This window comes from Pleurodeles waltl, chromosome 1_1 (assembly GCF_031143425.1).
Source record: "Pleurodeles waltl isolate 20211129_DDA chromosome 1_1, aPleWal1.hap1.20221129, whole genome shotgun sequence".
NCBI classification, from domain to species: Eukaryota; Metazoa; Chordata; class Amphibia; order Caudata; family Salamandridae; genus Pleurodeles; species Pleurodeles waltl.
Window position 1 is genome coordinate 990949575 of NC_090436.1, and position 24067 is coordinate 990973641.

Sequence of the window (24067 nt, forward strand, 5' to 3'; positions counted from 1 at the left end):
CAAGGCTTTTTACAAATGTGAACCCAGTGATTAAACAAGTCCCTTGTTCATTGCAATTAAGTTTTTAGTCATTATTCAACATACATTCAAACTAAAGGCACCCTAATTTTGTGCTATGTTTTTTTCTCTTTGCAGCCGATTGTCGCATTCAGAGCTGGCTCCCCTGCGTGCTCCTTTGGTTCCTATGGAGCACTGTATAACTGAGTTCTTCAAGGAATGCAATACTGACAACGACAAATTTGTTTCTTTGAAGGAATGGTGCCATTGCTTTGGAATTAAAGATGGTAATATACAAACATGCAGACTTACTTAGAATTGATTATTGTGGAATATCCTTTAGGTGTGGCTTCACTGTAGGTAAATAACTAGAATTAGCATAAATATTTCCCAGAAACTTTTATTTTACCATCACTCATACGTATACCATAAAGAAATGTATCTAAAACCCAGGGGGTATTGTGAAAAATATATTTTTCCTTTTATTGTGAGACTTAAATTCATTTTAATATAGCTACGTTTTTAAAATATCTGTCTTATTTTACAAATGTATATGTCATTGTCCATATCATGGCCAATGGTACTTTAACCTGGGATTTCTACCACAGTATCAGCAGTCTACATCCTCACCATTCCTCATTCATACCTAACTTTACATACATCTACTCAAAAATGTAAAACAATAATTTATATTATCTGTAGTCAAGCTGGTACAGATACTAAAAACGAAAGAGGGTTTTAGGTTAATTCCCCAATGGCTTAGACTTCTTCAATTGTGATTCTTCAGCAGTTTCCTGACAATGGAGGAAAAAAGAGTTAAACATGAAACTTGGGGGACAGTAATTCCGATAACTCTGGAGAGCAGCGCTGAAGGTATATGAAACTTCAGAAATCCCTGTAATGTTGTCACTGGTATGACATAACAATGAGAGGCTTGTTGCCGAGAAAGTGAGAAAGAGAGCAGAAGAGAGAAATAGGGAAAAGGAGAATGTAATAAATTCAAGTTTCAATATCGTGATGAGAACTTGTTATTCTGGAACTTGTTTAAATTGCCTCAAAGTACCTGAGATAGTGCAATCCACATGAAAATGGAAGAAACTTCTCACTCGGTAGAAAATGAGTCCAGCTCTGCTGGCAGGGAACAACAGTGCTGTGGTTTAAAACCACAGCTTCATCTTTCTTTGTTGTGCTCTCTCAAGCACAGACATAAAGGCCCTGATTACAACCTTGGCGGTAAATCCCGCTAACCGCTGTGCAGAAGACTGCCAACATATCCCTGCGGCCGCGGAATTCCGCTACAGGTATTACAACCCACAGCTCGGAATCTGCCACAATACAGACACCCACACAAGTCTGCCACACCAAAGGTCAGTGATAAACTGACGATAACAAAACCGCCACGGCAACAAGAATACGCCCACACTATTACGACCCACGAATCAACGCAGCAGACTTTCAACCGCGATAAACCATTGGTGGTACACACCGCCGCCCTCAAAATACACACACATTTACAAAACACCACCACATTGGACAATTTGAAATACACACATCTGGTACACATACACACACCACACCCACACACTCACAACACTATAAAACACACACCCACATCACCCACAAACCATTACTACCAGATATTTGATAGCAGGCCAGAGAGAGACACTACCTTAAACAACACCAGCATCCACAGACACACAACACCATCACTTACACAACATCGACGCACCTCAAACAACACACACCAACACATCCCCTCACACATCACAACTCACACCATCTCACACATCACCCAAACCAAATCATGGCACCTCAACGACACCCCAGGTTCTCTGAGGAGGAGCTCAGGGTCATGGTGGAGGAAATTGTCTGGGTAGAGCCACAGCTATTCGGATCACAGGTGCAGCACTCCTCCATTGCAAGGAAGATGGAGCTATGGCAGAGAATTTTCGACAGGGTCAACGCAGTGGGACAGCATCCAAGAACACGGGATGACATCAGGAAGAGGTGGAACGACCTACGGGGGAAGGTGCGTTCCGTGGTCTCCAGGCACCAGATTGCAGTACAGAGGACTGGCAGTGGACCCCCACCTCCTCCCCCACAACTAACAACATGGGAGGAGCAAGTCTTGGCAATACTGCATCCTGAGGGCCTCGCAGGAGTAGCAGGAGGACTGGACTCTGGTGAGGCAAATCTTTACTACTTTATCCCCCACCCTGCTTGCATGCCATCACATACCCCACCCTTACCCTCACATCCATCACCCCAACAACCCACAGATACCCCACCAACACAACCCACATATCCCAAAAACAATCCCTGCATGTAACACCAATGCATGGACACCCATCACCAAAGCATGTCCAGTACAGATACCCACATCGACCCCAAACCAACTATCACACAAGGACCAAGCCAAGAATGCAAGTACTGGAGTAGAGGGTCAACACCCATTGCACACGATGGCACACACAGATGGAATATTCATGCTTTTACACCCCTACATGACCCCTACCCAACGTCACCGGACAGGAGGTGCCAGACATATCCAGTCCCCCCACAGAAGAGACCCACAGTGATGATAGCAGCTCTGCACAACTGGATCAAGATGACCAGCCCGGCCCATCAGGGACCTTGGGACAGTCGGTTCCCCTGACACAGTTTCAAGCCACCACAGACCCTCCTCCCTCAGGAAACACCAGCACAGCACCCACCCAGCGGGCCCATCCCTCTGTCCCCAGGACATGTCAATCAGCAGTGTGTCCACCACTACAGGGAACCCAGGCAACCCCACTAACACAGGACGATCAGGGACCTGGGGGCAGTGGCAGTGGGCACACGGTTCAGGGGACAGAGGCAGAGGACAACAGGGAAGGTGGGAGGACTGCTGTGCGACAGGGGGAGGACAGGCCCAGGGAACCCATTCTCCACAAGGCACTCTCCAACATCATGGGAGCTTACCATCCTTCCCAGGAGACGATGGCAACAGTACTGGCCAAGTTTCAGGAGACTCAGCGGCTGCAGGAGGAACACTACCTTGGGATCAGGAAGGACTTGAAGTCCATTAAAAACACCCTGGTCACCATTGCAGGGGTGCTGGCAGACCTTGTCAACACCAGGAGGGACACAGTGGCACAACAAGGGGCCCCTGACACTAGCCTGGACGATGAACAGCCCTCCACCTCCGCCGGCGCTAGTGGACAGGAGGCACCGCCACAGGAACACGACACCAGCACCCCACCCCCTGCAGGTGGAGAACCACCCCGCAAACGGACCCTGAGATCCAGGAACAAGACAGAGAACATTGCCAAGACCCCCGCCAGGAAATGAGACCCCCTGAATGTCACCCTTCTGTCCCACTTTGTCACCCTGTCCATCCTTAAACTGCCATTGCTCCACTTCCTATGCCCTTTTGGACAACACACCTGTGAAACAAATAGACTGGACTCTGCCATGGACATTCCTCCACCATCCCCTCAGCCCATTCTACAACCCCCTCCACTTATTAGCACAGAAATAAACACACTTCAATCACAAAACAATCTGGAGTCAGTCTGTGCTTTCACAAATGTGTAATTGTAATAACCATGGAATAGAGAAATGTCAATTTACTTGTGCACATACCGATATAGCAAAGGGCACAGAGTGGGACCCACATCTGTGAAATGGAAAGGCAAAGTGACAAGCCAGGGTCCATACACTGAGTGAAATTGACAGGCTTATGCTAGCTCCAACAATAGTATGAGATATGGGAGGCAGTGACATCTTCTTACCTGTGTCTCACTGGAAGTATTGCATGATTATGTTGTTTCGGTTGTCAATATCCTCTTCTTCTGCCTCCTCTTCTTCACTGTCCGCAGGCTCCACAGCTGCCACAAGACCACCAGCTGGCCCATCCTCCTGCAGAAAAGGCACCTGCAGTCGCAAAACCAGGTTGTGCAGCATACAGCAGGCCACGATGATCTGGCACACCTTCTTTGGTGAGTAGTATAGGGAACCACCTGTCATATGGAAGCACCGGAATCTGGCCTTCAGGAGGCCGAAGGTGCGTTTGATCACCCTCCTAGTTCCCCCATGTGCCTCATTGTAGCGTTCCTCTGCCATTGTCCTGGGATTCCTCACTGGGGTCAGTAGCCATGACAGGTTGGGGTAACCAGAGTCACCTGCAAATATCGAGGGACAACTGTTAGACACACACTAACCCTTATGGACAACCCCATACCCAGACACCTATTCACACTGTATTGGGTCCTTGGCCTCACCTATTAGCCACACACGGTGCCTCCGGAGTTTCCGCATCACATAAGGGATGCTGCTATTCCTCAAAATGTAAGCGTCATGCACTGAGCCAGGAAACTTGGCATTCACATGGGAGATGTACTGGTCTGCCAAACACACCATCTTCACATTCATCGAATGGTAGCTCTTCCGGTTTCTGTACACCTGTTCACTCCTGCGTGGGGGTACTAATGCCACGTGTCCCATCAATGGCACCAATGATGTTGGGGATATGTCCCAGGGCATAGAAGTCACCTTTCACTGTGGGCAAATCCTCCACCTGATGGAACACGATGTAGCTGCGCATGTGTTTCAGCAGGGCAGACAACACTCTGGACAACACGCTAGAGAACATTGGCTGGTACATCCCTGATGCAATGGCCACTGTTGTCTGAAAGGAACAACTTGCCAGGAAATGGAGTACTGACAGGACCTGCACTAGAGGGGGTATCCCTGTGGGATGGCGGATAGCTGACATCAGGTCTGGCTCCAACCTGGCACACAGTTCCTGGATTGTTTCACGATCAAGTCTGTATGTGACTATGATGTGCCCTATGGAGAAGAACAGCGAGCAGAAAGTCAGCCAACACTGAGGTATCACAAAATGTAATTTGCAGAAATGTATTAATCCGCAATGTGCTTGTAACTGTGTGTATTCCAGGCCTAGATAGGTGTGACGCAATTAATATTAATGATATGTGGCCCCCTGAAATGGCGGCTGGCTGACCTGTAAGGTGGGTCAAGGGGATATGAGGTAACTGTGCTGGCATTGTACACTGTTGCGATAGGCGGTCGAAGACCGTGGCGCAATTCAACTTTGTTTAACATTGGGCCCTATGGGTCCGAGGAGCCAATGGCGATGTATGCCGGCGGTGACGGTATGCACTGCCGCAGACATGACCGACATTTCCTGTCTGTTCACCCACTTGATACCTGACCTTCAACAGAAGAGGACATACACTTCATGTGCTGCAGTGACCTGTGTGGAAGCGACGATGGCTCATGTGTCTGGGAAAAGGGCCCCTGCCTTCACTTCGGAGGAGTTGGAGAAACTAGTGGATGGGGTCCTCCCCCAGTACACGCAACTGTACGGTCCTCCAGACAAACAGGTGAGTACACTGTGAGCATGCTGAATGGGCAATGCCTGCTTTGAGTGGTGTGGCTGGAAGTTCCTTGGGGGGCTGAGGCCTACATGTGCGGATGGTGAGTTTATGTGGGTCAGGGCATGGGTGGGAACTGGTGGGCAATGAGTATGACGGTCCGGCCAGGTGAGTAATGTCCTTTCACCCTGTACCATTCCTCTAGGTCAGTGCCCACCAGAAGAAGGCTATTTGGCGTGCCATCGCCAAGGACGTCCAGACCCTGGGGGTCTACCACAGACAGAGCATCCACTGCCGTAAATAATGGGAGGACCTGTGCCACTGGAGCAAGAAGATGGCAGAGACCCAGCTGGGGATGGCCTCCCAACGTGGGAGGGGTGCCCGTTGCACCATGACCCCCCTGATGTTCCGGATCCTGGCGGTGGCCTATAAGGAGTTGGATGGGCACTTGAGGGCATCACAGCAGCCGCAAGGGAGTGAGTACACTGTCATTCAGCTGACTCTGCGTGCATTACAAGTTGTCTGGGCGGGGGAGGTGGGCAGTGGGTACCCTAGGCAAGGGCGATCATGGTAGGCAAGGTCCCTCGTGAGGCAGGCTATGTGGCACCCAAACCCCACTAGTGGTAAGAGCCATCTACACCTAGTCAGGATCCTGTGACTTCTAGGTGTGCAGCAATTGGGCGTAGGCCTCGTACCCCATGGGCATGTGAAAAATCTAGGAACTATAAGTGCATGGTGTAGTGCAGAGGGCTGCTTGCTGTCTGTTGTGTCCGCCAACGGTAGTGGTGTTGCATGCACTGAACATGTCTTTCTTCTGTCTCCCCCCCCTTTTTGTTTTGTCTCCTTGTTATTGTGTGCAATAGCATCATCCGGAGCAGGAGGGAGCTGCATCCCACTTGGCCCTAGAGGGTGAAGCTACGGAGTCTGAAGCCACCAGTGGGACGGAGGGCGAGGGGAGCTCCATGGCAGGGACAGGAGCAGAGACCAGCGACAGCGACTCCTCCTCTGATGGGAACTCCCTTGTGGTGGCGGGCCCCTCTGTGCCCACCACATCAACAGGTACAGCCGCCACCCCCTCTACCAGCACCGCCCTCCCAGCAGCCCCTCAGCATCTGTCCTGTGCCCGCTCACCCAGGAGGGTGGGCATATCCTTCGCCCCAGGCACCTCAGGCCCTGACCCATTCAGCCCTGCTGCCCTTAGTGAGGAGGCTATTTACCTCCTGAAATCCCTCACTGTTGGGCAGTCTACCATTCTGAATGCCATCCAGGGTGTTGAGAGGCATTTGCAACAAACAAATGCATACCTGGAGGGCATTCATTCTGGCCAGGCAGCCCAACAGAGAGCATTTCAGGCTCCGGCCTCAGCACTGATGGCAGCCATTGTCCCTATGTCCAGCCTCCCCCCCTCCAACCTGCTCCACCCAGACACAGTCCCCTGTGCCTCTGCCTATCCCATGCACACCATCAGGCCAGCATGCACACACATCAACACACAAGAGTGGCACAGGCAAACATAAGCACCACACATCCCACAGGCACTCACACAAGCAACATACCCATGCACATATACCAACATCCACTTCCCCCACTGTGTCCCCCTTCTCCACGTCTCCCTCCTACCTCCCTGTCTCACCCCATTCACACCTGCATGCACTACATCCTCAGCCACTACCTCCATCACCAGCACGCCCATCACCACACACCCCTCACGTGCAATCACCACCCTCACTACCATTCACACATCCCCAGTGACCTCTACCAGTGTGTCTGTGAGCCCTCCTCCCAAAATACACAAACGCAGGCACACACCCACCCAACAGCCATCCACCTCACAAGAGTCTCCAGCCCATGCACCCTCACCCAAATTCAGCAGACATACACCTCCTACAACCACTACCTCTTCCTCCACGCCCAAACCCCCTCCATCTTCCCGTCCCAGTGTGTCTATAAAACTCTTCCTGGCTAACATTGACCTCTTCCCCACACCTTCCCCCCATCTTTCCCATAGGGGCAGGCTTACCTGGTCCCAGCCCAGCACCTCAGCCACCACATCCCCAGGCACAGTGGTTCCAGCAACTGTGGGGTCATGGAGTGTGCCAACCATCAGGGCTGCCTTTGTGCCACGTAGCGAGGCCAAGGACATTCTGCCACCTGCCAAGGTGAAAAAGGTGCCCACATCCCAGAGGGAGAAGCCGAAACCACCAGCCACCAAGGGGTCAGCGAAAACGAAAGGGGATAGTGGCAAGACAACTGCGGCACCATCAAAGGTGGGGAAGGGCCAAAAACAGAAGGGCAGGTCAGAAGAGGGCATGGTGGCACAGACTGTGGGACCAGTGTCACACCTTCTGTCCACGTCCATGCCAACCTGTATGGCGGCGAACACCACCACCTGCACCGCCACCAGCACCACCTCTGGCACGTCTACAGCCACTGCAACAGTCCCCAGTCTCTTCCCCCGGTGGGCAGCTGTCTGAGGCTGCAGGAGACATCCTGCTTTCTCCCTCAGCAGGTGCTGACACGTGCCCTGCCGCCAGCCCCGCCGCCACAGACCCCGCCGCCAGCACCGCCACCACAGACACAGCCGCAAGCACCGCCAGCGGCCCTGTGACGTCCTCGGACAGTGGCACCACCGCTGACATGCCTACCATCCCCAGTGGTCAGTCGTCCGAGGCTGGTGGTGAGTTCCAGGACCGTGTCAGCTTCCATGAAGCATTACTGTCATCACTGTTGGCACCTGCAGGTGGAATTCAAAGCCGCAGCAGTGTGGGGTATGTTGCTGCTGCCATGGCATATCATGCTACCTGAACCTCGCATATCTCGTGGCACGCACACCCAGGTGAGGGAATTGTACCGGTCACACTGCACGTGGAGCACTCTGGGCACCATGCCCCCTCCAGAACCAGTGGAGAATGACATCCACTACCTCAGTCCTTGGCAGGATGAAGCACTCTGGGCACCAGACCCCCTCCAGAACCAGTGGAGAATGACATCCACTACCTCAGTCCTTGGCAGGATGAAGCACTCTGGGCACCAGGCACCCTCCAGAACCAGTGGAGACTGTTATCCACTTGAGAGTCTGTGGCTTTGCACTCCCCAGGATAAAGCAGTGGGCAAAGCACCCACTGGAGAGATTTGAGATACTGTGGCTTTGCACTCCCCAGGATAAAGTAGTGGGCAAACCACCCACTGGAGAGACTTGAGAGACTGTGGCTTTGCACTCCCCAGGATAAAGCAGTGGGCAAACCACCCACTGGAAAGACTTGATAGACTGTGGCTTTGCACTCCCCAGGATACAGCAAAGGGCATGGAGCCCTCTCGTGCAGCAGTGGCCTTGTGCGTTCATCTGGCTGAGGTGCCCCTCCTCCCCCTGAGGTGCCTGTTTCATTTTGATCTGATGCCCCTTCAGTGTTCTCTCCATTTCCAGTCAGGTATCTAGTGTGGGCTTTGCCCATGCATTTTGGGCCCAGTGGTCCACGGACAATGATTGGTGCACTATCCGGACTTGTGTAGTTGGTGTACATAATTGTATTTACTGGATTTTGAACTTTGATAATGAGATTTCATATGATTACATTCGTTCAAATCATTTCCTTTTGTCCTTGCATTCTTCCAGGGGGTGGTGGGTTGTATGTGTAATGTTGCTGCCTGTATTTGTTTGTATGGTGTTGTGGGTGAGGGTGGGGGTGTTGCGTGTGTGTGTCACTCTCTTTTCCCTCCCCATTCCCCTGTGTTGTAGGTACAGTACTCACTGTGGTCATCGCCGCCGTCTTTGGTGCTCCTGATAGAAGAGAAGGAAGACCAGCATTGGCAGTATCTGCAATTCGGGCTCCATGGCGTCCTGGTTCCTCGTGGGGTGTGGAGAGATTAGTGTTTTCCCTTCTGTGTACTGTTTATGCCGTGTTTTTGTTTGCGTTGTTTTCGCCCCGGAAAAGGTGGATGATAGGCCTCTTGTGATACCGTGGGCGGTACATTGTCTTCCGCCTGTCTGTTGGCGGTTACCACTGCGGTGTTTGTTTCTTCCACCGTGGCGCTCGGAGTGTTAAAGTGGCTGTCTATGTTGGTGGTTTTCGCCATGGTCATAATTCCATTTTTTTTTCCGCCGGACTGTTTGCTGTATTACCGCCGCTTTAACACCGACCGCCAGGGTTGTAATGAGGGCCAAAATGTCAGAGGGCACCTCATCAGCTAGGATCATACATTCTCCTTTGTGATTAAGGACACAATCTGGGGCTACTCTTGGCATACCCACCTACTCCTGTGCCCTGCACAGACCGGTACTTCAATTCCCAATGCCTAAAGTTCCTCTGTGCCTGATGATTAGGTTCTCTTTGTTCTTCCTTGTTTAACTTCTGACTTCCCAAGAGCTTGTCAGTGTCAGTGTGTCTCCAGGTGTAGCATTTTACACTCAGCTCATTAGGGCAAAGACTCTGCTATCTCACCTAGATCAATACCTCCTCCTCTTATTAATTTGCGGGGTTCTACTTCAGAGTATATCTCATTTGTTCTTAGACCCCAAGTCAAGTAAGTCTCTTAGCGTTTTTACCATGTTGCCAAAAGAGAGATCTCTCTACACGGACAAATAAAAAACAGCTGAACCATTAACACAGGCAGAGATGCCAGATCTTTCTCCATTTGCTTTCTAAAAGTGTAGTAACACTAGTCTTGGAATGAGTTTGTATATGATTACTACTGAAGGGGTTCAATTTATCAGACTGATATCAGGTGAATGCATTCATTTCATAGGCTGAGTGGTGGAAAGGTCACAGTCTTAGTGAGATATGGGACTAAGCTATGACTTTTCAGTGTCTATGTTTGTTTTTCACCATAACAGAGTTTCCTCCATGTTGAGTTTAACATTTCCATTCTAATAGGGCTCTGTGTCCCTTTGTGCCCAGGCACTTTACTTTCAGCTCACAGAAAGAGCAGGCTCGGAAAGAAAACTTCAATAGCAGGTTATAAGCACTACTTTTAAATAGAGCCTCTTTTGAACCTGTGAGTCAGTCAAGAGGCAGAACAAGTCTTGGCAAAATATCCTCGGTCAAATAGGGACTTAGCAATGCCAGGGCAGCTCTTCTATTTCCTGTTCACTCAGGAAAAAAAGTGTATCCATCCTCTCTCTGTCAAGTTGTAATGATTGAGGTGTTGATCAAGCATGAAGTTGTAACAGACTAGGCTAGGCTTTCTTTTTTGTCTTTTTTTTAATTAACATTATGCATTTAATAATCAAGAATGTTCCATACATTTAAAATCATTCCAGAATACACCTTAATGAATCTTCTCTCCAATATCTTCCACGCTCCATCTTACTGCCGTGGGATGTTGCCCAAAGTCTTGAAAATTTTGTTCAGCGATAATATATGTCATATACTGCCCCATAAAAGATGGCAATGACCTTTCTTAGAGAGCAAGAGCTCTCTCCGGACCAGTATCTCCAGCGGCAACTACCTCAGAGACATGCCACCACTCTAAGAAGAACAACAGGTGGAGTCCCACCTTGCGGAAGAAAAGAAAGGGTGTTATGGATGTGGGCCCTGCAGGGGAAACTCTAAGGGGGACACTTACATGGGAGGATTCTGAGACAGAAATTGTATGTGCCACTTCTGAACTGAAGGAACTGTCTGTTATCACTCTTAGGTAATCAATAGAAGGTCCCCAAAGAAAGACTTCTATGGTGTGCCAAAAGAGGGTCTGTGCTATGATTAAAGCAGTCCTAGTAGTCATGTGTGAAGATAATTGGCTGCATTACTCCTTGAAAACATCCAGCAGCATTCACCTTTACTTACCTGTAGTTACCTGGGATGGGGTCCCCCATCTTCCGCTGTCCCTTTGGTGTGGGTGTCCCTGTGGAGGGCACCTGCGGGCTTATTCCATGGTGTTCCACCATGGAAATGGGCCCATAGGTCCCCTAACGCCTGCCCTGACCCAGGCATTAAATATTGGTGCTAAACAACCTTAGCGCCATTATTTAGGCCCTTGTGCCATTTTTGCATGGGAGGATAAATAAGGCGCTAGGGCCTTTGAGTCACTTTTTGCTCGGGAACGCCTACTTCGCATCTCATTGACGCAAGGTAGTTTTCCGCAGGCAAAAAATGACTTTAAATGCAATATTTTGGCCAAAATATAAATATGGAGTTAAGTTTGCGCCGAATTTACGTAAAAAAAAATAAAAAAAAGACTCAAATCCGGTGCAAACAGCCACCTAGTAAAACCGTATGTGTTTTCGAGCACATTTTTCTTTTGCTGAAAACATAAAACACGAACTTAGAATCGGGGAACACCGTAAGATTCGGGCGGCAATTCTGGCTACCTCCTGTTTTTCCCAGATTTCAGGGACAAAACTTTGTGGGGCCCAGTGACTGAGAGAGCTTACAGCCTGCAATCAGTAGTTCCCCTTCTACATACAGACATCTCATAATGAGCCCCTGAGCAGTCTGTTCTTCTGATAGCTTGAGCGAGGTCTCACGGGACCAACAAATAGAGGGGTACCCATATTTCCAGTCACTAGAGTTTTAGCTGTCGCTCTTATTAATGTTGGCGTTTTCGCGTCAGCCTTTCTGGCGTCTGTTTATGGTACTAAGATGAAAAAAAGGACTAAAACAACTACCAGACAAAAGAAAAACTTGATCAAAGGAATGATCAAACTACCCGTCAAAGGTCGCTTTGAAAAGACAAATTCCCAAAATAGTCGGGTTTCTGAATCGTCTGGTTTACGGAATTTCACATTAATGAGCTACACAGCGTGAATGCATTGTGCGTTCCTGTCTGCCTCGCTGCAAAGCTGAGATGTGGCGGTAAGAACTGCCATATCAACAAGAACGCCATTAAATATGCACCAATAGAGAAATAATGTCGATGTGCAAAAATTGAGAACATAACGCATATCTGTGAAAGCACACAAATTTAGAAGATTCAGGTTTTTACAGGTTTTGGGGTGCATAAGAAAAGTAATGACTTTGTAGACGTTAACGCAGTCAACAACGTATTCATAGTGTGTTTCGACATTTTTTACAATGTTAGATGCACCTGTTAAAACATCATCAGACATAGAATTTAAGTCAATGGCTTCACTTCATTGCATTATTCATTGACAATGCATGTACAACCAGGTCCTATTCACAACTTTTTGTAGTTTGTAAAAATACCTTAGACATTTTCCTAAAATGAGCATAATGGCTTAAATGATTATAAATATACTGAGAATCATACTGTGACTTGAGCCATTTGTAAGTCACCCATCCATTGTGCATTCTCAAACAAAGTACAATGAACTTCTAGAAATAAATATCTGCATTGTAAAAATGACCGGTCCATATAGTACATGTTGCTAGCAGTTCATGAAACATTTTAATGGCAACATGCACACAAGAATCCGCAGGATAATAATTTAAGGATAAGCTTTAGTTTTTCTTACATATTTTGGCAACAGGAGTTTGATTTATGCCACAAACAATATGAAACATATGTCTGCAACTCACACTAGTGGCAGTCAGTCTCTACCGTGCTTAAATGAATCACTGTTCTTAAAACTTTGCTGGCAGTTAAACTGTGCACCATATAACGTTTACCATACTGAATAAGACTTGTCTCCAGTACTACACTATTTATTAGTCGTACAGTAACACATGTATACACAGTCAGTCTCTGCTTTATATGTTTGTGGCCAAACCTTATATTCTAAAATGATCGAGAGGTTTATAGAGTAATGTGAGGAGCAGTAGCTTGAGTGATGTCATCAATAATGTCATTTAATAGGTATGTGTGAGGTAATGTGTGAGGTCATTAGCAGTGCACAGCAGGACAAAAGGTAAAGTTAGTTTAGTGAACTATAACTGGCAAATTTTGGAGATTTTCCTATTTTTTAAACATTAGTTTTTAACTCATTTCAACACCAAGTATGATGTTATTTAAACTGTTGGTTTATTTTTCAATTAATTTTTATTACGTTTTATTACCATATCTAATTATAACGTCTCTTTAACCTTTGATTTTTCATTGAATTTATTGTCTTTTTTTAATGTAAGGGAAAATCATATTACCACGCCCAACTATAACCCCTCTTTAACTTTTGTTTTTTTCAGCAAATTTCTAGGTTATTTTGATCATATTTAGCCAGCAACCCCATTGTGCACAGCCTTCAACCATGTGTATTGTGGTAGCCACCTGGGTGCCCACCCACCCCAGCCTGACCTCTGTATTGAGTTTGCTGCCTTTGCTCCCATCCTACCTCTCATCTGTTCTCTATCTGCATGCCACTGCCCCCTCCTTCCTGTCCTCCTGCTTGTCCTCTGTGGTCATCATGCTGCTTCTGCCCACGCAAGTCTGTCACTGCCCCCTCTCGGCTCCCCTGTGCTCTCCATCTGTATTCTCCAGCCAATCCCACTTGCCCTCAATTGTGCTGCTACTGACCTTTGAGCCTGCCCTTTATCGTCATACTTCTGCCACTTTCCCACTGATTTGTGTTCTCCATGTACATGCTTATGCCTCTTCCCTGGTCCATTGTGCTGCCCTTGCCCCTCCCACTTGCCCTCCAAAGCTTGCTCTGCCCCATCTCCCTGCCCCGGTTCTCGTGTGTTTGCCCCTGACTATCCCTCCTTTGTGCATTGTTCTCCCACCGCCCTGTATTGACTCTGCCTCTACCCTTCCACCCTACTCCCTGCACCCCTTTTCTGTGTGTGTGTGCTCCTGCCCCATCCCTCCCTGATCTGTTGTCCTGTCATGTACCTCTAGTGCTGCACCTTATTCATGTGCATGCTGTCTCCCTCCCTGGTCGTTTGTGCCGCAACTGCCCCTTTCCATCACTGACTTCCACTGCTGCCTCTGTCCCACTCGCACCAACCCCCAAATTCTCCATGGCCCTGTCCCGTCCCTTTCTGGTCCATTGTACTGCAACTGCCCTTGTACTGCCACTGCTTTCTGTTGCTACCTATGCCCTCCTGACCATCTTGTTCTCTGTGTACGTGCCCCTGCCCCCTCACTACATGGACTGTTGTGTTGCCATTGCTCATGTGCTGACACAACCCTCTGAAGCTGCACCATCCCCCTCCTCATTCCTCTCCTATTCTGTGTGTGTGCCCCTCACCACTCCCTCCATTGCGCCTTATACTACATCTGTCCTATGATGCTGCCCCCTGTGTCTCTCTACCATGATTCTTTGTGTGAATGATTCAACCCCATACCTCGCTAGTCTCGTGTGCTGCTACTGTACTTCTGCTGCCACTGCCATCCAATGCTGCCCCTCTCTCGCTACCCACTCGTTATTCATGTCCATTTTACAGCTACTGCTTCTGTGCTGCTTATTCCCCTTTGTTGTCACCTCAGCTCCAGCCACACGCCCCCATTCTCTTTTTAAGCCCCCCCCGTCTCCATGGTTCATTGTGCTACTATTGCCCCTGTGCTACCACTGCCCTCTGTTGCTGCCTCTTCCCCCTCATTCTCCAAGTGCAAGGTACAGCCCCTTCTCCCTGGTTTGCTGTACAGCTACCGTCTCTCCATAGCTGCCCCTTCCTTTTAATCAATGCCATCAGTATCCATGTTCCATGTGTCTGCTTTAAGAAAACAAAGGGCGTGATTTAGATCTCGGTGGACGGAACACTCCATCACAAATGTTAATCCCCATATGATGGACGGGATATCTGTCACTTTTGTGATGGAGTATTCCCCTCTGACAAGATATAAATCAGTCCCTAAGATCAAAGTGCCGTTAGTCTAAGGAATTGTAATTATATCTTACTTTACTTCAAAAAAACGTAAAAATTTACTAAAAAACAAAGGTTATATAAAGCATGGGCATCATTTCACCAAAATGCTAGGGGTAGCAGACATGACATTACATGCCATTTAATCTTTTCTTTCACACACACACATACATGCTTACACATACACACCTTCACACACTCTGACATTCACACGCTCTCACCCACAAGCACACATACAACATACATTTAAAAGCATTTTTACATACCCTAGCTGCCAGATAGTGTAATAATCCAGCTAACTGTACTCCATTTTATGTTACACTAATAGAGAATATTATTCACTATTTGTGTGATAAAAACATTTACAGAAAACCAGGAAAGTAGAGCCTTATCCAAAGTCAATAAGGATGAACTGCCCCTGTTTTCCAGGCACTGAATTTTGCCACCTCTGAGGCCACAGGTTTTAAAGGCAGTGCCAGGGATCGCAAGGGGCAAGCCAGGAGTCTCAAGAGCATAACCTGATGGCCCCTAAGTGACATCCATTAATGTAAGCTATTTAGGTAAAAATGTCAGTGACAAAATAATGTTTTAAACTAAAAAAAGACATTGAAATTCACTAGCTATAGTTATCTCAATTAATTATACCTCGCACCATTGCCAGGCACAGTCTTTTAATCAATTATATAATTTCAAATGTTGCAGGGATTTTATCAGTGATGTCATAGATCATATCATGAGTGATGTGGTGTGTGGTAATTAACAGTGCATGGCAAGAGTTTGAGTTATAGTTTCTTCAGGGTGTAATTTAAAGTTGCATGTGATAAATTGAACTAAAATTATCAAGGCTTTTCACATAAAGTAATAACTTACTGCCATATGTAAGGCTGGGACATGCATCCAACCCCTCTCAGGCAGCCAACCACATGCCACGCACTGCCAAAGGCCATGCAGTGCATGGGATTGCACACATGGCTTGACCTGGTCCCAGGTCCTGTCTCCAATCTCTCACAGGCAAGCAACACCTTTTAGTTGTGCACAGCCTTCTGGCATGTGTAGTGTATGGTAGGTCTTGAAGGTCGTTGCCACACTCAGGCAGTCTTACTGAGTTTGTCAAAGAGTCACAACATCAAAAAATAAAAAGTAGGCCTATTGACTTCATTAGTGAGTGAGCATAAAGATATAGGTAAAGCAGGTCTATCACCGCTTTCCAAAAATCAGCAATATTCAGTAGTTCACACAATGCAATATTTAATTGTAGTGATCATTATAAACTGTTCAAAAAGCTTTAATAAAAAATAAAATCAACATGTCTGTGAGCCTTTCTTTTAACGTAGTTTTTATGCTTGCATTTGAACTGAAGAATATTAAAAGAAAGAGTCAGAGAAATGTTTTTTTTTGTTTTTAATTTTAAAACCACAATGTCTTTGAGTCTTTTTTGTAACTTTTTTTAGCTCATGAAAAGCAATCGTAAAAATAACCACAAAAGGGCCTTGGATTCCAGCTGCAAAACATAGAGGTCCAGTTAGGAGTTTAAAAAAAAATGTTAAGTTCTCCTGGGGTCATTAATTCAATGACAAAGGAGACTTAGGGCCATATTTATACTTTTTGACGCAAAACTGCGCTAACGCAGTTTTGCGTAAAAAAAATTAGCCCCGGCTAACGCCATTCTGAAGCGCCATGCGGGCGGCGTATTTAATCAATGACGTTAGCCGGCGTTAGCCGCCGGCGCTGCCTGGTGTGCGTGTAAAAAAACGACGTACACCAGGCAGCGCCGGCGTAGGGGGATATGGGGCTTGGGCGTCAAGAAATGGGGCAAGTCAGGTTGAGGCAATTTTTTCACCTCAACCCGATTTGCGCCATTTTTTTCGACTCCCAACCCCCATAGAAATGACTCCTGTCTTAACAAAGACAGGAGTCATGCCCCCTTGCCCAATGGCCATGCCCAGGGGACTTCTGTCCCCTGGGCATGGTCATTGGGCATAGTGGTATGTAGGGGGGCACAAATCAGGCCCCCCTATGCCACAAAATAAAATGAAAAAAAAGACTTAACTGAACTTACCTTAATGTCCCTGGGATGGGTCCCTCCAGCCTTGGGTGTCCTCCTGGGGTGGGCAAGGGTGACAGGGGCTGTCCCTGGGGGCATGGGAGGGCACCTCTGGGCTCCTTCAGAGCCCACAGGTCCCTTAACGCCTGCCTTTTGCAGCGCTAAAAAACGGCGCAAAAGCGGCCGTACGTCATTTTTTTTTTGACCCGCCCACTCCCGTGCGTGAATTTTGCCCGGGAGTATAAATCCGACGCACATGCCTCGGAGTCGATTTTTTAGACGTGAACGCCTACCTTGCATCTCATTAACGCAAAGTAGGTGTCCACGCTAAAAAATGACGCCAACTCCATGGACTTTGGCGCTAGACGCGTCTAACGCCAAAGTATAAATATGGAGTTAGTTTTGCGGCGAAATTGCGTAAAAAAACGACCCAAATTCCGGCGCAAATGGAGTATAAATATGCCCCTTACTTTTTTTTTTTTTATGTAACTTCAGAGCTGCTCTGCTCTCTGCAGCCCCCTGGCAACTTAGAAACATGTTTGATGGTGTTCTTACCCTAGGGACATCACCAAGCAATAAATAGTGTTTAAAGATCCTATGCAAGACACTATGGGATGATCCTTCATGTTGCAAAGAATATTAAATAAGACACTCATGCCATTTTAAACATTTTTTAAATGTTTATTTTGAGTGTCCCAGTGCCCACCCAGGACACTCATTTATATTATTGGGTAGAATGCATGAAGCCCCCTCCCCAAGACTTTACAGGCTTTGAGGACCCATTTCCCTTGGCATTTTCTGTTTTTTTAGGGGAAGGGAACGCGTGGCCTCCTCCTGAGCCTTAATGTCCCTAAGAATCCCATCCTCCATACCATAATGTGGGTGCCCTAGTGCCCACCTGTGGCACTCACAACAAACAAAGTTGTGGGCTGCAGGGGGAATCCTAGGGCCCTACATGACCCTGGAGGCTCCCGACATGCACCCATTCATAGTCCAATGGGAGCTGGCTTTGTTTCCGTCCAGCAGGAGCAAGCATTTTTCACTGCTCTCGCCGGGTGGGAGCAATCTTAGTTTACCTGCCTGCCAGAGTGAGGACACAGAAACAAATGTTTTCTCCCACCAGGCGGGAGCATTTTTTCAGCTCCTTCTGGTTGGGAGCAGATACATCTTCCCTCACTGCTTCTGCAGTCAGGGAAACAGTGTACAGAGGGTGGGCTTCCCAGGACACTGTGAGTGAGGGGGCCCCAGGGAATAGGGTCCTTGGGCATTTGTTGGCCACACCACCCTCCCCCTTTGAAAATACCGACCTGGAAGTTGGGGACCCTGGGATCTTAAGAGGCTCTTGGCGGAAAGATGCATGTCTTCCTTCCCTTTTTTAAAGCAAATATTGTATCCAGGTAATGGGGGTCCGGTTCAGGGAGGGAGGCTGTGTACCCCCTTTGGAAAAGGGCATTTGAGAAATGGGGTCCCCCGCACTGAAATTGGCTCATGAAGGAAGGCCCATAAATGCCTACTCTCCAAATATTAGTATATATTGACCCCCAGACCTTGGCCCACCTCAGGGTTCATATTGATTTAAACTAAAAAAGGTTGCTGCTATTTTGTTGATTTTGTTTATTTTTATCTGCAAACCTGCGGTAGTACTGCAGGATCAAAGCAAAAACAAATATCAATAATTTTGGCACGGGGGAGTCATTCTGAGACAAGGTCGAGAGGAGCAGGGTGTCCCTACCTTGACCCCTTATATATTTTTTGTAACTGTAACAAAGCCCCCACAATCCTGTAATGGCTGCTGCAACATTTTTTTGTTCATGCTGCGGCCAGCAAATCATAGTGCTCACTCCCACAGGAGCTAGGTGGACCAATCAGAAAACTCTATTTTTTGAACTGGTGCTTGCAGGACTTTCGCAAGAGTTCTTTGAACCCAAACGTAAAGATATACAATTATTTTTTAACCTTAAGTTCTCAGAAACTTCTAAACGCATTTACACCAAATAAAAAAAAAACGCTTTCTTGACGAAGATCAAGCTTTTTGCCAAATTAAGTGTAATTCCTTTTAGTCGTTTTTGTGACATCACACTCCAAAAAAATTCACGGAACATGCATAGGGATATTTGGTTTTGGGACGCACATTGTTCTCAGCTCCCACTTGAAATTTCTCCCTGAAACTTTCCAAGAAAAATATCATATGGAGTATCTTTTGTTTTTGGAGATTTTCATTAAGATTCATCAAGTGGCACCGATGTTATTAGCAAACCCAAAAATACTCGGTTAGAGGGACGTTATAGTTAGGTCCTGAACCTAACACGCTCAAAACCATAGAAATTCAGCTGTTATATTTAGAGTTATTTCAAGTAATTATAACTTGCATCCTCAGCTAACTATAACTCATGCCCTTAGAGTTATTTCAAGTAATTATAACTCGCACCCTCAGCTAACTATAACTCATGCCCCGCCCATATGGGTGCCCTCATAAGCATGTAAAATCTAGAAAAGTGGTGGTGGATAGTTATAGTTAGGATCGAGTTATCATAGGAAATGCCTTTTTTTGTTGTTTGACCAATCCCCACAAAACTTTGCAAATAAAATGCTACTTACCTTTTGACTAGTTTGCACATGGAAATTTTCAGGGAAACACAGGTCCAAAAAAACTATGTATATATGGGGAGTCGCAGATATTCCTGCCGATATCTGATTAGCTGCCACCACCTCCTGGTTGAAGAGTCCCAAGTCCTGAAAAAAAAATCTCAAGTAAAAGACATATGGCTACCCTGACCTCCAGGGGAACCCCTCTTGGGGACAAAAACTTTTTATGATTCATTTTACAGCAGAATCACAGATGATCAGTGATCCTGGCAATTTGTTTTTTAAAAACAAGTGTTTAATTAAATCCCCAGGCTTGGCGGGGGTGACAAATGAGGTGTTGTTGTGGATGAGGGCATGTGGCCCGTTCTCTGAGCCTCATAAGGCCCGTACATCCCATCACCACTAATGAAATGCCTAAAATAAGGGGGAGGACTGCACAGCCCTCTTCCCCCTGAGCCTAGAAGGTCCGGAGGACCCCATTCCCCAGGGCTGAGTATTTACATGTGGGGATAGGGCAGGCGGACTCCCTCCCAAAGCCTACTTAGGCTCTAGGGACCTTATCTCCTTGGGCCAATATATATTAAAAAAGCCTTTAGAGGCATTCAACCCCTTCCGCAAGACTTAAAAGGCCCTGAGGATCCTGTGCCCCAGGGTCATAAGCTATATTAAAAGGGAGGGGGCCACATGGTTCCCCCTTGTGCCATTAATGGACCGGGGGACCCCATTCCCTGCGGCTGGCTCAATTATTGTGTCCTGGGAACCCACCCCTGGGGACAAAGTAGTTTTGAGCAGGGAAACATGTTTGTTCCTACCTGGAAGAAGCATTTTTTTATCTCCCGCCAAACAGGAGCAAACAGTAAGGGCCTCATTACAACATTGGCGGGCGGCGGTAACCGCCGTGCGGCCGCCAATGCGGCCGCACTCCCGTGGTGCCCATTTGGACATCCCCGCTGGGGCGGCGGGCGGAAACCAAGTTTCCGCCCGCCGGCTCAGCAGGGATATTGGCTGCAACATGGGAGCTGGCTCCAAATGGAGCCGGCGGTGTTGTGGCCGTGCGACGGGTTCAGTTACACCCGTCGTGCTTTTCACTGTCTGCACAGCAGACAGTGAAAAGCCGCATGGGGCCATGTCAGGGGGCCCCTGCACTGCCCATGTGCCAGTGGCATGGGCAGTGCAGGGGCCCCCAGGGGCCCCATGACTCCCCGTACCGCCAGCCTATTCCTGGCGTTCAGACCGCCAGAAAAAGGCTGGCGGTCGGGGACTTGTAATCACCTGGGCAGCGCTGCAAGCAGCGCTGCCCTGGCAGGTTACAACCGCCGGGGCCATTGTGGCAGTCAAAATACACCGGGAGGCACCGCCAGCCTGTTGGCGGTGCTCCCGTCGTTTTGGCCCTGGCGTTGTAATACCGCCAGAGTCATAATGACCACCTAAGGCTTTTCCGAGCTGGCAGGAGCTTTAGAAGTGCTCCTGCCAGCTGGGAACATATTTGTGTTCTATTTTGTTTCCGCACTGATGAAGGCAGAGAAAAAGAAGCCATATTGCATCAATGAAGCAGCTCTCTTCTGGTGGGAGCAATGCGCGCGGTGGCCCACAGTACTGTCTTTGGTGGGTGCACTGGATTGGCACCCACCTATTAAAAAGACAGCTCCATTGGATAGGGTCCCTGGGGCCAAATAGACTTGGGGAGAGGGACACCCTCTCTGTTTAAAAAAGGTACGGCTCTGCGGGATGGGGTCCCTGAGGCCTGATAAGACTCAGGGAGAGGGACGGCATACTCCCCCTCCCCTTACAATCTACCCCTGGGAGATGGGGTCTCCATGGCCTATTAAGTCTTGATTAAGGGGGCCACATGGACACTCCCTGTTTTTTGTTGAAGTTAGCTCTGGGTGATTGGGACCCAAGGCCCGTTAAGGCTTGGGGAGAGGGGCTGCAGGTCCCACCCCTTGAGATGTATATTTTGGCCCTGGGGGATGGAGTTGTGGGGTCCAAAGGTGAACCCTATGCAGCATGGGTGTCCATGGTGTATGTGTGGCTGTCTGCAGGAGGTTTTCTGCAGGGCCTGGCCTCAGGCCAGGCCTTGAGGCCAATCCCCACCATGCGTGGCTGAAGGCCCTGCGCAGCATTGGTTGCCTTTGGGTGGGTTGGCCTCTGGGGGTTGGCCACAGGGTCTATCTGCAGGACAGGCCCTGTGGTGAACACCCTGCCACACACAGCCAAAGGCCCAGAACAGCACGGGGTTCACTACCTCTGGGGTGGGTTGACCAGTGGACCCATGTCCTGCGGTGAACCCCTCACCATGCACAGCTGAAGGCTGTGCGCAGTGTGGGGTTCGCTGCATGTGGAGGGTTGGCAATGCGTGTGGGTTTTAAATTTATGTCTGGTAATAAAACCTCAGATATTTACAAGGTATAGTTATGTCAAGTAACTATAACATATGTCCGAAGGTAACTATAACCAGCCCCCTCACCATGTATTGCTAATTAACCCACATATTACATCACTCATGACATAGGGGGTCATTCTGACCTCGGCGGTAAAAGGCGCTTACCGCCGGTCAGAAGACCGCCATAACACCGCCACGGCCGCGGGAAACCGCCACAGTCATTCTGACCCGCAACAGGCAAACCGCCAAAAAAGTGGACAGGAGGCCCGACACAAGAACAACAGGCCACCAGAACCCCACCCCCTGCAGAAGGAGAACCACCCCGCAAGCGGTGCCTGAGATCTAGGAAGAAGACAGAGTAGGATGCCAAGACCCCCGCCAGGAAAGGATACCCCCTGATTGTCATTCCTGTCCCACATTGTCACCCTGTCCAACCTTAAACTGCCCCTGCTCCACCTTCCACAGGCATATGGACAATGCACCTGTGAGACTCAAAATCTGGACTCTGCCATGAACATTCCTCCACCATCACCCATCAGCGAATTGCAACCATTACCCAAATTTGAGCACTTTAATAAACACACTTATTGCACAAAAATAATCTGGAGTCTGCCTGTATTTTTGAACAAATGTATTACACAGAACCGTGCCAAAATGTCCAGTTACATTGTGATGACAACATACCACTGTCACACAGCTGTAGTCCATGGGGAAACAAAGCAGAGGTCACGGAGTGGGGACCACATCTCTGAAATTGGAAGGGAAAGACACAACTCAGTGAATATACACTGGGTGGAAACTCAGACAGTAGAGAGGCAGGAGACTTTAAGTAAATGTAAATTCCGGTGTTGATTCTTACCTGTATGTTATTGAAAATACTGCTGTATTACTCATCCTCTTCGTCTTCCTCCTCTTCACTCTCCGCAGGCTCCACAGCTGCCACAACACCACCATCTGGACCATCCTCCTGCAGGAAAGGCACCTGGCGGCGCAAAGCCAGGTTGTGAAGCATACAGCAGGCCACGATGATATGGCACACCTTCTTTGGTGAGTACATTAGGGATCCACCTGTCATATGGAGGCACCTAAACCTGGCCTTCAGGAGGCCGAAGTTCCGCTCGATCACCCTCCTAGTACGCCCATGGGCCTCATTGTACCGTTCCTCTGCCCTTGTCCTGGGATTCCTCACTGGGGTCAGTAGCCATGACAGGTTAGGGTAACCAGAGTCACCAATTAGCCACACACGGTGTCTCTGAAGTAGTTCCATCAGGTAAGGGATGCTGCTATTTCGCATGATGTACACGTCATGCACTGACCCAGGGAACTTGGCATTTACATGGGAGATGTACTGGTCAGCCAAACAGACCACCTGGACATTCATGGAATGATAACTTTTTCTGTTCCTGTACACCTGTTCACTCGTGCTGGGGGGGACCAAAGCAACATGTGTCCCATCAATTGCACCAATGATGTTGGGAATATGTCCAAGCGCATAGAAATCACCCTTCACCGTAGCCAAATCACCCACCTCAGGGAAAACAATGTAGCTCTGCATGTATTTCAACAGGGCAGACAACACTCTGGACAACACCTTGGAAAACATAGGCTGTGACATCCCTGATGAAATGGCCACTGTAGTTTGGAATGACCCACTTGCCAAAAAATGGAGTACTGACAGAACCTGCACTAGAGGGGGAATCCCTGTGGGTTGGCGGATGGGTGACATCAGGTCTGGCTCCAGTTGGGCACACAGTTCCTGTATAGTGGCTCTGTCAAGCCTGTATGTCAGTATGACATGTCTTTCTTCCATTGTCGACAGGTCCACCAGCGTTCTGTACACGGGAAGATTCCTCCATCTCCTCGCAAGTCCCAGTGGACGGTGCCTACGAAGGACAACATGGAGCACAGAGTCAATCAACCCACAGGTACGTTCCCACAGCTTGCACAGTACACGATTCTCAATGCATTGAATGGCTTGTATGAG

At 48.3% G+C, this 24067-nt stretch overlaps 1 protein-coding gene across 2 annotated transcripts in view; it reads left to right on the top strand.

Moving 5' to 3' along the window:
• LOC138290887 (SPARC-like protein 1) overlaps nucleotides 1–24067 on the top strand; it is a 221440-nt gene that overhangs the window by 183712 nt on the left and 13661 nt on the right. For both annotated transcript variants that reach the window (XM_069230278.1, XM_069230279.1), the window contains one exon: nucleotides 136–284. In XM_069230278.1, the coding sequence (XP_069086379.1) occupies nucleotides 136–284 (149 nt within the window). The remainder of the gene's footprint in view (nucleotides 1–135; nucleotides 285–24067) is intronic.